At 33.9% G+C, this 15,922-nt stretch overlaps 1 protein-coding gene across 2 annotated transcripts in view; it reads left to right on the top strand.

Annotated features, from left to right (window-relative positions):
* The first annotated feature begins 2,595 nt into the window (after positions 1-2,595).
* Sse (extra spindle pole bodies like 1, separase) overlaps positions 2,596-15,922 on the top strand; it is a 74,831-nt gene continuing 61,504 nt past the window's right edge. Inside the window, exons 1-3 of one of the 2 annotated variants that reach the window (XM_081736393.1) lie at positions 2,596-2,733; positions 10,883-10,992; positions 14,292-14,421. In XM_081736393.1, coding sequence (XP_081592519.1) covers positions 10,899-10,992; positions 14,292-14,421 — 224 coding nt within the window. In that variant the 5' untranslated portion in view covers positions 2,596-2,733; positions 10,883-10,898. Of the gene's footprint in view, positions 2,812-10,882; positions 10,993-14,291; positions 14,422-15,922 lie in introns of both variants that reach the window. The other variant, XM_081736392.1, reaches the window with a different exon arrangement.

Below are 15,922 nucleotides of genomic sequence, written 5' to 3'. Positions count from 1 at the left end.
GTAATGGACCCCCTGTATACGCCCATATAAGTATATAGGGTAATAACACCTCGTCAAAGGGGATAAATTAGGTCAAAAACCCCCGAAATTTGAATTTTTGGCAATTTTTTACCCCTAAAAGGGAACGACATAGACACCCAATACTGATAGAGGTACATATTATGGTCCTAGGCTACCATACCAAAGTTTTAGATTTGGCAATTTCCAAAATTTAAGGGGGGTGGTCCTAGGTACCCCTGCCAAAATTTAGGGGGTGGGCCAAGGTACCCCTGCCAAAATTTAGAGGGGATGGTCCTAGGTACCCCTAGGTCATTGACCCCGGGCCAAGGTCATTGACCTCTGACCCCGGTCATGAAAGAGAGTGAGGATGAGTCATTCGGGCGAACGTCTACCCCTACTACTCACGCTAGTTGATGCCATTCCACAAAAAAACTGCAAGAAGCCTTCTGCGAGGTCCTTGCTATAGGCACACAAGGGACGATAGTTAAGTAGTGTGCGACCAAAGCATTTGTGTTCTTCGTGAAAAAAACTATGAGCTACGCATGCACTGCTACGTTTACGCAAAAGTGCCATATTCCCTTTCCTCCGTGTAGGTATTCCATCCAGCTCCAAGGTACAGTACATTAAAATGTCGAAAAAAGATTTCTTGTAGAAAATTTCTCCAGCAGAAAACTTCTTCCGAGACTTTATTCTAGTCTGTGGCAAAACACGTGTGTACCATACTCTCTTTTGAATTTTAAGTGTTGTTCTAACTTGAACGATGTACTATAATTTTTGATTGTTAAAATCTTGTACTTGATTGTTATTCATTTCCTTTATTCAACGTTTGATAAAATACTCGAAGAAATACTAAAATTCTTTGAGAGTCACCCTTACGATTTAATGAATATTTTCTTTTACCCGACTTACATATTTCGACGTTTTATTGAGTTATAGCTGTTTTTAAGTTTTCCGACAAATTTTCGGGTAAACAAGGTGCCAAAAGGTGGCATTTTTACACACAGGTTGGTCTGTACTTTTCGTTTTATCTCGCTGTCAAGAATCACCTCCCGACGTTTGATAAGCCCTGTATATACATGGGTGCATTTTATGTATTGAAACCAACAAATTTGTTTAGTAACATAAATAGCTTAACTGTGAAAATATCTTTATTAGGGAAACGATTTTTTAGTCTTGTAATATATATATATATATATATATATATATATATATATATATATATATATATATATATATATATATATATATATATATATATATATATATATTGGTCAAATAAAATGAAGGTAAATATGTATACCAATAAATCAATATAGGTATATTTAGAAATACAATAGGCACTGATTATTATTCGAACACTGCTCTAAAACACAGAGGAAGAATCAAATTTCTAAATAAAGAGTTTTAAAAATGAATTGTTTAAACTGCGGTATTATTTAAACTGTTTATCGATTGCACGTTACTTCTGATTTTTTTCATGAGTAGCAGCACGAAAAGCTCCTATGTTATCTTACCAAATATACCTCCATGTTAATTGACTTACTGGCTTATTACATATTTTTCAAAATTGATTGCACTCTTTACCTCTTTTCTGCCAATAGCATTTGTATGAATGTATAATACAAATCTGGTATACAGAAGAATTTCAAAATATATTTATGTGATATTTCTCAGGTCACCTTTTATAAACGCGCACTGTACCTTTCACAAGTTCTTTACCAACAGCCACTATATGAATTTACTATACAGAACTGGTATACAGACGAACAACTAAAATCACTTCTCTATAATGTGAAGTTCCACAGGGCGCTTGAAGCGTAGGGATCACTCTACCCTTCGCGGGTTCTTTATTAACAGTAAAGGTATTATTTATTGTATAGAACTTCGCTATATAGAAGAATAAATAAAACCATTTATCTTTGATGTGATTTCGCAAAGGCGCTTTATGTAAAGAGCGCACTGTGCTTCACAGGTTCTTTACCAATAACAACTGTAAGAATTTATATTTGATGTACTTTTACAAGCACATTGTACCCTTCACGGCTTCTTAACTAACAGTAACAGCATGTATTCATTTGCAGAACTGTGCCATACAGAAGAATAAATAAATCCGTTTACTTCTACCCCCTTTCTGGTTTCGCAAGGGCACCTTTATCAATAACACTGTGCTTATCACGGGTTCTTTACCAATAACAATTGTAAGAATTTATTATAAAAGAAACCTGTATCTTTATTTATAATGTGATGTTTCGGAGGGCGCACCGGGACATGTTCCGGTGTCCCTTTGGACAAGCACGGGCCTGCATAGTGGGCCTTATGCGGAGTCGTTTTGACGAACGATTAGCATCCTACTAAAGACTTGACTACTGCAGGAAACATATGATAGTCGTACTTTTTAGAATGCGCACTAATCACGCGTCAGGACGACTCTCCATAAGGGAAGGACCAATATAATTATAATCTTTTTTTTTTTTTTGTTTGTTTGTTTGTGATCTTATCATCCATAACTGTAAATAATGTGTTTTGGACTACGAGAATGATTTCAACTCTACGTCATAGGTCCTATAAGGAGGTATTTTTCAAAAGTATTTATTACTAACATATTTGATATTGATTTGAGTTGGCGGGAAAATTTGTAACTAAGCGGAAACTTTTATAACTTCGGATGGGAATTTCTCTGTTACGAAACTGGCAAAGTGTGTTTAGAAGAAGAAGAAGAGGAACAAATGTAAAGTAAGCGCGTATTACAAATGTCTGTTTTAAATATTACGATATTTATTCTAGAGTAGTACATAATTTTGTCTTCGTAAGGTAATTTATATGCATGCTTAAAGGATTTAATCTTTGAAAATCAGTTCAATTAGCAAGAAGGGAGTTTCTACTTTAATTTCTCAATAATATCTCATTTTTTGTTATATTACTTTGTGTTTCAAAAACAAGTTTTGGATAAACTTTACAATACACGCTCCAGCTGCGCATCGATAAGTAGAACCGCTTTAAAAGGGTATAGTAGAGTAGGGTAGGGTACAGTAAGTACGATAGGGGGAGGAACGGGTTAGCTTAAGGCTAGATAAGTTTTGACCCATTTTCATAAAATTAATAGAGAGTAATTTGGGAAGGTTTTAGTACACAGTTCCCCAATATAGGTTAGTAGCTACGTAGGTTCCTTTCTGTACCAAAGTTTAATATTAAATTAACACAGTATTGCCGAGCGAGCGTTAACGACCCGCATGACACGTTGTTTTCTGTCTTTATTACGACTAAATAGAAAGGGGGACCTGTGTTCTAAAACCTTGCCATGTAATTTCTTGTTTTGGCATTACTGCTGTATCGGCAAACCAATTTGAAAATCGAAAAAAGTACCAAAATATACTGCATTCGGTTGTATTTGGTTGAATTACATTAACTTAGGTTATTAGGCGGAGTGTAGGACAAAATCCAAGGAACAGTATCATGTGCGTAGCTGTGGTATGTGCTTATGAACACCCTAATTAAATTCTATGTTTGTTTCTTCAATTATCATGCATTCTAAAGTTTTATCTGGATTCTTCAATTTATTGAAATAACATTTCATTCACTTTAAAAAAAAAAAAGAAAGAAAAGCAAATCCAAAAAAACAAGTAAGATTGTCACAGTAAGAATGCAGATGAGCTTTAATTACTCATAAAATATTCTGGCTACTGCTAGGACGTGCTCATGTGGATCCAATTTAAGGTGATCAGAAATATGGTGGGCAAGTCTTTACTTTGGCCATTTCATCAATTGAATCGTTCAATGAACCGGTTCGTAAAGAACCGGTAGCTCGGAACAATTCGTTAATTATCGCCAAGAACCAGTTTCTTACGAATCGAATCGGTTAGAAATCATTGTGGTTCCGACTGTAATGATTCTACTATTATTTACAACATTTTATATTTCAAGTATTAATACATATTGAACTAAGCGAACTTCGTATCGTATCAGTTCTAAATGAAACAAAACTTGAAATATATTACGTATTAAATTATAAATGAAACTATAGCAAGAAGCACCACACTCTCATAATGAAAAGAATACATGAGGGGGAAAGCCCCCAAACACCCCTTAAAATGTAAAACTTACAACTAACGTACACTTCAAATAAATATTTTATAACTACGGAGGAAATAAATTAAAACTAAGTACCTGATATTTCAATGCTGCGTGTACAATTCCGCAGCATGTTTCATTAATACTTTTGTCCAATGCTGTAGCCGGAACTAAATTTCCTATTCCATAAACAGTATCCAAACTACATCATCATCCCTTCTGACCCACGCGTGCATCACATACTCTTCTTCAAATGTCACGAAAGATCAGGGTTGGCAAAAACCATGGTTTTTATTTTAAAAACAAAAAAAAAAAAAAAAAAGTTTTTTTTTTTTTTTTTTTGGTTTAAACCAGGTTTATATGGTTTAAATAATTTGCTCTATATATTCATATCATATATGGACAGAAATAAGTTTGTTTCGCCTTGATGTTATGCAACAACCGGGTTATGCTGGAAGGGGTCACATAAGCTTAAAGCGGAATAAAAACCGCTTCTCGAGTTACATCCGAGAGAAATTGTCCTCCATTTGAACTCGGAACCAGGACTAATTAGCCACAAATGCGATACGTCTGCCGACTCACTCACGAAGGAATCCTGATAAAAAAAAATACGTTGTACTGATCTTTACGTGCTTCTTAATATAACTGTCAAGAGTCATTTCAGAAGGACAAAAAGATAAACAGTTGCACAAGTGAAACCATTACACAGAATTATATATGAACAATTTCAAAGTACTACAGAGTACAGAAGAACTAATTTAGTTCAAGTTAGTTAACAACGACTTTTATTGGTCCAAATTAAAGAAATACACCGACTTAATCTGCATATCAATAAGAAAAGTGAATAAAGATACGGATTATTTGAGTCCACTTTGGCTCAGACTCATTTATACATAAATATATACCAAAGATACTTATTTCACTAAATGCCTCTCGTGGGGTCTGTATGACTTCCCCCCCCCCCATACACACAAAAAGTACGGCATTTTCGATGTATTTTTTCAATAGTAAACATCTTCGATTGCAATTACATAACAATAATAACAACTACAAAAAATCACAAAATAAACATTTAAAAATAACTTATAAAAAAAAAGGTGCTTTTGTAGTATAATCTTTTTAAGTAATGAATGGGGAATTTAGGTCTGAATATAATACGAATAATATACGAGAGTGAAACGTGATAACCCACAAATGTGTGTTCATCAAGATTTTACAAACACTTACACTTATACGAACATTTTTTGTTTTTTTGGTTTAAACCAGTTGGTTTTTTTGAAAAAACTAGCTGGTTTAAACCAGCCAACCCTGCCAAAGATTCTAAATAGTTTGCGTATATGCCCCACTTGTGTATATATATGTTTGCGTATAAACGTCTACAACGTTATAAGAATGGTTCACAGTCAAATGCATCCACTGACCACTAGGCAACGACGAGTAAACCTTTCAGCAATCCGTGCTTAAAACAGAGCCAAATGAACGTTCATAAATAATATTCTTATACTTCGTAACTGCAGACACAAATATGTAACAAAGTAAAGGATTCTCACGTTAACATATAAACTACTCTTTTAGATGCGATAATTTCACAGTAAAACAAAATTTATGAGTATCAATATCAGTATCGCACACTATAAAAAAGTTTGGTTTCATATCACTCTTTTATATATATATATATATATATATATATATATATATATATATATATATATCGCGGCAACACAGTGATAGCTTCGAAAGGAACCATCTCCAGCCACAACTAACCACTTGAAACATTGAAGACAGTGACACAAAATGATGCCACACCATATCCATAATTCTCCGTTCAAACGAAAAAGCATCAAGAGCACAACATAATGTATCACATGACTTCATACTAGTAATCAAGTTAGCTGAACAGGTAAACTCTCAGAACCAGAACCAAAAAATCAAATCACTGAATCGAAAAAATGAATGAAATGGCCATAGTAAAGACTTGACTAAAAGAGTATACTCACGTCAATCATCCAGAAAATGAAAGCACTGACTTGGTAAATCAGAAATAAATAAATAAAAGCAAAGCAGCCCGGTCTTAAAAAGAGTATACTTAATTCTATTATATTCATGGAGAATTAAAGTGGAAATAAAATTAGGAAGATATAATTCAGATAAAGATAAATTTACTTCTCTACCCTCAAAATATTTACATCAGTTACACTTGTCAAAATAACCAATAATATATATACATTTTCATTTAGTTTATCTAGACACATTTTCACATTTCGATTTTCTACATAACACTTTTACATTATTTAATTCACACACTTTATTACATTATTAAGAAACACACTTAAATGGTATTTAAATATAATAAATGGTGGATGGCAACGGGTAAAAATAAAACAGCATTTTACCATTACCATATTCACATTTTAATCTTGATAGTTACATCTAGATTTTACTTCAGAATATATACACGACACACGATTACCCCCCCCCCCCCCAAAGAAAAAAAGCATTCTACAACTACCGTACATATTTCACATTTTGATCATTTCTGACGAAAATTTGATCAGTATATCAGAATTATTATTATTATTTAAATATTCACAAAACACTACCAACAAATAAATCAAGACTTCTGTATGCCACCTTATAACCATGAAATTAAAATACTCCAATAAATAATCTTACAAAAATATGCTGAGTTTCTTAAATGTATTATATATAATAAAATAGAGATGAAAATTCATACTTTTACAGTGAATTTGTACATACATGCGTGCCTTTACATACTTTCATATGGATAAGTAATTAAAGCTCTTCTGCACTCTTACTGTGACAATCTTACATGTTTTATTGGATTTTCAGTTCTTTAAAAGTAACTGAAATATTATTTCAATAAATTGAAGAATCCAGATAAAACTTTAGAATGTATAACAATTGAAGAAAGATACAAACATACAATTTAATTAGGGTGTTCACAGGCAAATACCACAGTACGCACATGATACTGTTTCTTGGATTTTGTCGGCCTTGCCAGAATTTAGCTTGGATTTTGTCCGCGCCCCTGTTAGGCGTGCAGTTTTACTATACGGATCCATAGTATAAGAGTAGGAGTAGTAAGAACGGGTTAGAAGCCCCGCAGGGGTTCGTTGGGTTCTATTCTCGACAAGAAATGGGCAAATTAAAGACTTGCTTAAAATTTTTTGTACATTTTACAATCTGTGGATCCGTATAGTAAAACAAGTATACCTCTCCGCGAAATAGTCCATCCGCCTCCACATACAGTGCCACTTACAATATCAAAAGCAACCACTTTCGTAACTTTTACTATTTCCCTTACCTGACTTTCACTCATTCTTCCTCAGAAACTTAAATAAATTCTCCAATTGACCCGGTAGATTTCCTAAAATTGGTCCGGCGGTACAGCAGTTAACCCTAACTTTTTTTATTGAATGTAAATAAATTGAGGATTACCTGTTTTACCGGTAGTATGGATTGCCTCAAAGCCATTTCAGTTTTGTCAAGTAACTAGGAATTCAGTTGTTAGGGATTCGTATAGCAAAGCTTCAGATGAGATGATTGAAGGCATATGTGCCGCGGAGTATGTTCAGCATGTTAAGATTTAGGCCAGCTTAAAATAGGGTCGGATAAGTTTGGGTGCCAGGGTTCTAGAACAATGGTCCACGTCCACTGAGCTGTAAAATAATCAACCTGGCTACTAACCCGCCTTCACTCGCTCGGCATTACTATGTAAATTGAGTATTGAGCTTTGATAAAGAAAGGAGATTTAATGTTGAACTACTAACCCAGCTTCACGTAGTGTACGGACTGGAATTTTACTATCATCGCAGGTGATGCTACATTAGTTTCGGTTAGGTTCCATATTCCTGAACCTACTCTGAGACACTTAACTATGACTGAATCTTGAGATAATTTCTCCACGATTTGGCAGTTATAGGGAAGGGTTAAGTGCTGCAGAGAACCCACTCTGAGCTAATGCAGGACCTACTTTGCAGCACAAAGGGACAGAAAAGAAATTGCGAATTAGGTTATTTTTAGTAAAGTACATAGAATTAAAAAAGTTCAATGTGTTATTGAGAAATACAGAAACCTACGTCTTGATGCTATTTTAAGTGGAGGCAGGCTGACATCAGACATTAGGGTGTAATGAGGCAATTATTTCCACTATTGAAAGATGGCATTTCATATTACATTTCGATTTTCAGTTTTATAACAATGTATGGTGGTGAGGAACAGGAGTTGCTTTCCTTTGTGTGGAAAGGCACTGATCGTTGAAATTGAGCAGAAAGTGGAGAATGTAGGAAATAAATAAAAGTAAAGAAATGTAGAAACAGTTACATATTTGATGATACAAACGCAGTGATGTATTCTAAAAGCAACTAACTGAAGCTAGCCTAGCCTAGCGATATCCTGATTTGCGCGTATACGCACTCGTTGACACGCCTGCTTCCTACAGACGCACCTCCGCGTGAGCGCATTACCTTCACTCTGCCCTAATTTGATTACCTAACATTCGTGGTTTTTACGCTGTATTTTTTTTTATAGCGTATGTCCAAACGCAGTGTTTATTCGTGAAATAATGTAGCTCTTCTAATATGAATCTACACCGACGAATTCAACTTGAGAAACTGTTTTTGAGGTAATAATAGTGAATTTGCTGATGAGTGGCCAAATTTTAACGTTTTTACGCCTGAGCATGTTGAACCTATTCTGTGGGACAAACGTCGATAAGAGTGCACTTTATGCCGAACATTCATTGGAACCGATTTCTCGGAACAGTTCAGAGATCAGTTCCCAAAAAATAATCCCATGAATAGAAGCAATCGAAAAGTAAATTCTGGACAAGTTTTGCAGACCACCTAATAAGTATTCGTAATCTAACTTCGCACTAGCAACTAAGGTGTATCACAACAGCGACAATAGATTACGATGCTGACCAATGATCTACCACACTTACCAAAAATTTACTCTTCAGTTCCTACGAATAATGGAAATATCGTTGAGAACTGACTCTAAACTATTCCGAGAAATCAATTCAGGTGTAACGGTAACAATTTTGTACAAGGCCCATAAACGGTGTACTCCACAGATTGAACAAGAGCCATAAAAATTTAGGGAAGTCTTTAATTTGTCCATTTTATGTCGAGAACAGAACACAACGAACCCCTGGGAGACTTCTAATCCGTTCCTACCCCTACCCCTACTCCTATTACTACTTATACTATAGAAAGAATGAAACCTTCTCTTCTATAAGTAATAAGTAAAATGAAGCATTAAATTATCATAACGATAAGTTAAATTTAAATAATTTTTAAAAGGGCATCAGCACTGCGAGAGTTCTCACTACACTTAGTCAAAAAATGTTTCATTAGTTTCATGGCAAATACCACCGACTATCCACTTTTGACTACGGTGCATTCGACCGACATTAAATTTGCGTCTACCGAATAAACTCTCGTCCACCTAAACTGTTAGTACAATTCTCAATATTAAACAGTCGACACAATATCGCGAAACGATAGGAATTCACTTCAGTACCACAAACCTATTAGAACAAAAAAAGTAATAATAATTAATATCCGAACACCGAAACTCACTTCACAATATCAGAACAACGAAACGACATCGAAGCGAGACATGTTCAACGTACAAGATTCGAAAATAGAGCATCATCAGTCAGGAATACATAACAACCAATCAGCGACTTCAACACAACCAACCAACCGCAGCACAGGAGACATCAGTGCCATCAACCTCTAAAACACCAAAACAACATTCTCATCAGGAGAAACAAAAACACCGATTCCGTACCTGTTTCGGTGACAGTGGTTCTGTTCCTCCAATGCCACTTTCAGTGACAAAATCACTTGTTCGGCATAAACTGCACTCTAGCCCAAACGTCTAAACACAGTGGTAAATAAGGATAATAACTAAACTGAAACTCATATTGTGACTATGAGTATGTCAGGTTAGCTATTATCCTTATTTACCGCTATTGTTTATGTACATGTGATATACGCAAGATGATAAAATTTTGGTAGAATGGAAGGTGGCCCAAAAGTACGTATACACCCCTGCATTGATCAAGTATAACGTTCTACAGTAGTTTATGGGTTTATTTGCTTCTGCTGTTCCGAGCTTAAGGTATAAGAAAAAAAAAAAAAAAACATTAAGAACAAATAATAAACTAGGTTTACCTGGTTGATAACAATAAGAAATGATATGAAATACATAGAGCTAATCAGTACGGGACTGTATACCTACTTTTGGACCGCTCTGAAGGCATTAGAAGACTTTTTACCCGTAAACCACCATCCTTACAGTATGTGGTGAGCTTAATATACGTGCAAATCATATTCTGTATGCGGTTCTTGTTACGTGTAGGCGGTCAGCTTTTTTTCTTTTCTTTCTTTCATTAATGTTTTTGAAGATATCCATGTGGCAGAAAGTTATATTTTGATCAGATTTTTTTTAAATACCGTATTTTCATAACGTGTTTATTACTTATGTTTATAATGAACTGTGCTTTTATATTCACGGAATTAGGTTCCACATAAATTTAATGAGGATCCAAGTATACTCTTTGGAGCTAGACCATGAAACTTCTCAATGACTGACAGTTATTCATACTATAATTGTAGTATGGTCACTCGTAATTTTGACATAGGTATACCAATATTGTTTGACATACTTTTTGATTGAAAAAGTATGTTCTCGCGGTGTCGTGTCTTTAGTGTATATGATATTTTCAATATTTTCTGTCAAGTGATTCATTATTTAATATACATATATTTATATTTGTGTTTAGATACTAAACTCAAAATATGGAAGGATATCTGTCGGGTGCTGGGAATACACTAGAGGATGTAGAGAAGATTTTGAAATCAACTAGAATTCCTCCATCATCATCGTATAAAGGTAAATATGAAATGAAATATTTTAGTTTTACGTCCCACAGTTATGCCGGCTAGGCTAAACGAGACGGTGATAATGAGAAATGAATGAAATGGTGGAATGAAGGAAGTGTAGGAAACGGGAGAACCCCGAGGAAACCCACGCACACGATGTTTGTCCACCATAAAGTTAATGTCTATTTCACCATTATAGATCCTTTACTTCAGAATTGTGTATTTCTATAATAATATGTATTTATGAATTTTGTCTGTAATACCATTTATTGAATTTACAAAACTACAATGAAATGCATATTGTTTAGGGAAAGATTAAAAGAACATGTAAAATCAGTATCCATTAGGCACCCTTTAATATACGTACCCGTAAATAAGGGTATGTAATGTAGAAATGGACAGTAGACTACCACTTTTTCTGCATTTTATTGTTGGTTCTTCAGAAACAAAAAAGAAAAAGAAGAAAAATAGTGCAAGATCCACATTGTAAATTATAGTTTTATATCAAAAACAGTGATACATTGTATAGCTTATCTAACAATTTTTCTATCTGGTTTAAATTCTACTGAAATAAGCTAATGTTCTTGGTGATTTGAAGAAGTGTAACATTAAAGATATGAGGGAAATTTGAGGAGAAAAGAGAAAACATGCCTATTAAAAAAACTAAAATTAATTAGATTGAGAGAAGTACAGATGAATCATTTTATATGAGGACAAGAAATCCATACTTTTGTTTTATCTATAACTCAAGAATATACTGATCGATTTTAGTGTAGTTTTAGATAAATTATTGTGGTGAATTGTACAGTTCGAAGCATAGAAAAGAAAAGCATGTTACATGAAAGGCGTGAAAGCATATGTAATGTGTTCTAAAATGCCTCCAGTCTTAAAGAAAACGAAGTAGAAAGCCTTATTGGTACTTTTTAACCGAATAATGAATATTCTACCCTATCACCTAAAATAGGTGATATAATTTAAAAGGTTAAGCATTAAGGAAAAAGTACAGCAACGTTTATCAAAATGACACTTTTTTTCACAAAAGTTACTGATGTTTGGCAGGGGCCTATTTTTAAAAGCTCAGAACTAGCTTGCGACATAAATTTCGCCTAAAGTTATAAAATTAACAAAAAATTAAAAAAAGGAGAGGGGATAGGACCCCTCTAAATACGCCCTATTATATGGGAACAAACAAACAGACGCGCACAAAAAAGAATTTTCGTCTTAAATGCCGATGGTGATTTCTCCGTTGGAATAGTTAACGATTTTAAAACCCAAACCCAATGTTACGAAAAGAAAGCAGGATTGCTCCGTTACCTGTTCAAAACGGGATTTTCCCTAATCATCCTCTGCATGACACTTGTTTTCATACTATACTGTACATTTGAGTCTCATTGTATTATGATTATTAACTTCCATAATCGAAATAACAGAACAGAAACGGGATTTTACTTATTTTCACTTTAAATTAATTTATTTCGAAATTCGATTTAAATCAACGATTTTTATTAAAAATATCAAGTGATTTAAATCAGACTGATTTAAATCAATCCACCCTGATTTAAAATTATTCGATTGCTTACTCAGAGTTTAAATTTGTTTTCAGCGTCAATACTACATGAGACGGAACCGACTGCTTAAAGTGAGATACGGACAAATACTAAATTTTGGTTCCAAGACAAATGCATCTTATATCAAATAATGTAATATGTTGTTTTTTTTTTTAATCATGGAATGCAAATCGGTAGTTTTTTTTTTTTTTTTTCACTAAAATTACCAAAGTCATTTTTATTGATTAGAGTACAAATAATTAGGAATACGATGTTGACATATAACATTATCAAAGAATGGATAAAAGATTATTCATTGAAGTAATAAATTAGTCAATAAACACGAGAGTCCAATCTACAAGCTTTGGAGTTTATTGGTAACAGCTTTTACATTCATTATTAAAATAAGTACAAGTTAAATGCATACATCATGATCCTCTTACAGCTACATCAAATACTCCTTCGTTAACATTGTCTAGGCGTATGAAAAGACGTTCAAATTAGCTAAAGAAATAACTGGGTACTTACCTTCCGTGGGAAAACTAAATATTCTGCAGACGTATCGGAACATCAACCTAGTTCTGTCTTCAGTTGTAAGGTAACAAGGATGAAAACGGATAAGAGAAATATGGTATGGGGACAGCAATACATACCACTAAATGAGCGTAACATGAAAAATAGGCACTAAAAAGACGAGCAAAGTAAAGTGGAAGAAGGAAAGAGTTGAGTTTGAAAGAAGCGTAGTCACTGTTGCCAGAACCCAGATTTAAAGCTGGTGTATACTTATAACTAAAGAGTGATTCTTTAATCTCTTGTTATTTCTTTGCTTTTGTTTTTCCTGAACCTACTACATTAACCTATTTTATATGAGTAGTATGTTGCTTTAGGTCACTCGGGATTGTCACTTCACCTAAAACAACATACATATAATATAATATATATATATATATATACACAGCAGCAGCAACATACACTTTTAATTCAACTGTAGCAGGTCGACCGACTTTGGTATACATTACACTTAAGGTAACTACAGAAAAAAGTCATACACAGTGATGTCATGGGATAGTAGATTCCATGGCATGTCACGAAATCGGGAAATCACTCGGTGGCCAAACATCAATTGTAGAGCAACAATGGAATACTTACGTTAGTAGTATGGTATGTATCTCGGTCATTGCAACCGCAGTTGTGTTCTTTCGCAACAAATGTGTTCACGGTTAGGAACGTTTAGACATTATGGTCACTGTGTTCGCGTCACTATCGTCAAACGATGACACTGCTCACCATACAGGCACTTTGTTGCTCTATAACGAAACTTCGTGGATAAAGAAAAAGTCCTGATGTTCATTATAACTTAAATTGCATTGATTTTTCTTTTTATTGTTTTATTATTATTATTATTATTATTATTATTATTATTATTATTATTATTATTATTATTATTAGGGTTTGAAAAGTCTTGCTTGCAAGTACTCGCCAGCCAGACCATTTTGCAGCCACAGTGTTCATACAAATTAGCAAAAATTACTTTGCGACACAGTAAACATATCAATACATTTTTTATTTTTTTTTTATTGTTATGTCTCTTACAAATAAAAAAGTAACATCTGCTATTTATTCTTGAATTCACAGTTTTGATTGATCTAACTTTACTCGCTTTAAAAAAAAAAAAAAAAAAAAAAATTCTTACTGGCGATCAGGCAAATGGGTTTTTCAAGCCCTGATTATTAATATTTATTTTTATTTATTTATTTTATAGAACTTTGCAAGCGAAGAGCGCAGCTTGCCTTGAAAACAGGCGATGAACTAAAAGCTGCATATTTCCTTAGTGAAGCACATGCTGTCACGCTGAGAAGAGAGGCTCTCTATCGAACTCATCAGCTAATGAGGTAAGCTGTTGAAACACTTTTTCTTTTCAAAACACGTATTGATCAAGAATATATAAGTATTAAAAACACTTACTACCAACATATATTCTGGTGAAAACACATCTCAAAATATCCCTGCACATTGTCCGATTCGAACGCAGCTCAGAAAGTGTATAGAGAGCATCTGCGCCAAATTTTCTTTCTTGAGAGTTACCTTGTTACGTCATATAGTTTCCTTATTCGTATTAGGAGCTAATTCTGCTTGAGCTACTAATTCTTCGGTTTCATTTATCCTGTCGAACACTTTTCTTAATAGCTTGGACTTCTTTGTATATTTCTTGTTTTTGTTTTCTTGCCTTGCAGTTATTAAGTCTTTGTTTAAGGTTTTTATTTCCTTCTATATCTTTCCAAGTTAGATCGAAACCATTTCTTCCTTTGAGGATTTTTGTATTCAATTATTTCTTCAGTTGTTTCTCTTAGTGTTTCTTTCGTTTGCTCTCAGGCGTCTTCTGCTCTTATACTTTGTCCATCTGTAATATTTCGTATCGATATTTTAGTTCGAGTGCAAATTGCTGTTTTACTTTATATGTTATTTTGAGTTTATGTCGTTTTATTTTATTAATAGTGTCTGTGAGGGCATAACACTGAATCACTGATACAGGTCTTATTTCAGAATCAAATCGAGCCGTAATAATTCTGTCAAACTCTGGTGATCGGCCTATTAATGATTTCTTAGCTAAAGTTACAATAAGAATCCAATCCTTTTTCTATGGTCCTTCTCAGATTCTTTGCCTGAATAAAGGAATGTCATTTTATCAGTGGTTGTACTACCAAATTCCTTCTATCTAGTTTCATATAGTCCTAAAATTTCCTTATTTAGTCGTTTGGCTTCCTGTATCAGTTCAGCCAGTTTACGTAGTTCCCTTGATGTACGAAAATCCCATATAGCTATTCTCATCTTCCTCTCCAGACCAAAAATCATCTTCGATCGTTTATTCTAGCTCTACTTCACTTTGATTTCTTTAATAGTCGAGATTTTGGTGAGTGTTGGGTATCTTGATGGGGCTAACATCTAAACCTGGTATTGGCTTGTTGTTTCACGGTGTGGTTCATCGTTCTTTTTAATCCTGCCACACTAACTTTCCTCATTTGGGCTTAGATCGTAGGACGGCTATGCCAGAGTTACTTTTGATACTTATGGATTATTTCACTTACATTAATCCCTTGTGATGTATTACTACTTAGAACTAATAAAAAATAAAATTACATTTTCTGTAAGAGGTTTGGTTAAAACAACACAGTTTGAAAAATATTAGTAACAAGTAACAAAATATTTATAAAACATTTCAGAGCTGTTGTGTTTTTTAAAAAAGAAAAATTAATAAAAAGGAGGATTTTCTATAAGGAACTTTTATAGCTATCATTATTTTTTCAGATTCCCTATAGTAGAGGAAACTAATCAGAATATGTAATCCTCACGGAGCGTAATTTCTAAAAAGTAGTCGGCATGAAGATGATGATA

This window comes from Thermobia domestica, chromosome 13 (assembly GCF_964235325.1).
Source record: "Thermobia domestica chromosome 13, izTheDome1.hap1.1, whole genome shotgun sequence".
Lineage (NCBI taxonomy): Eukaryota > Metazoa > Arthropoda > Insecta > Zygentoma > Lepismatidae > Thermobia > Thermobia domestica.
The sequence above is the reverse complement of the archived record's forward strand: the minus strand, read 5'-3'. Positions and strand labels throughout refer to the sequence as shown.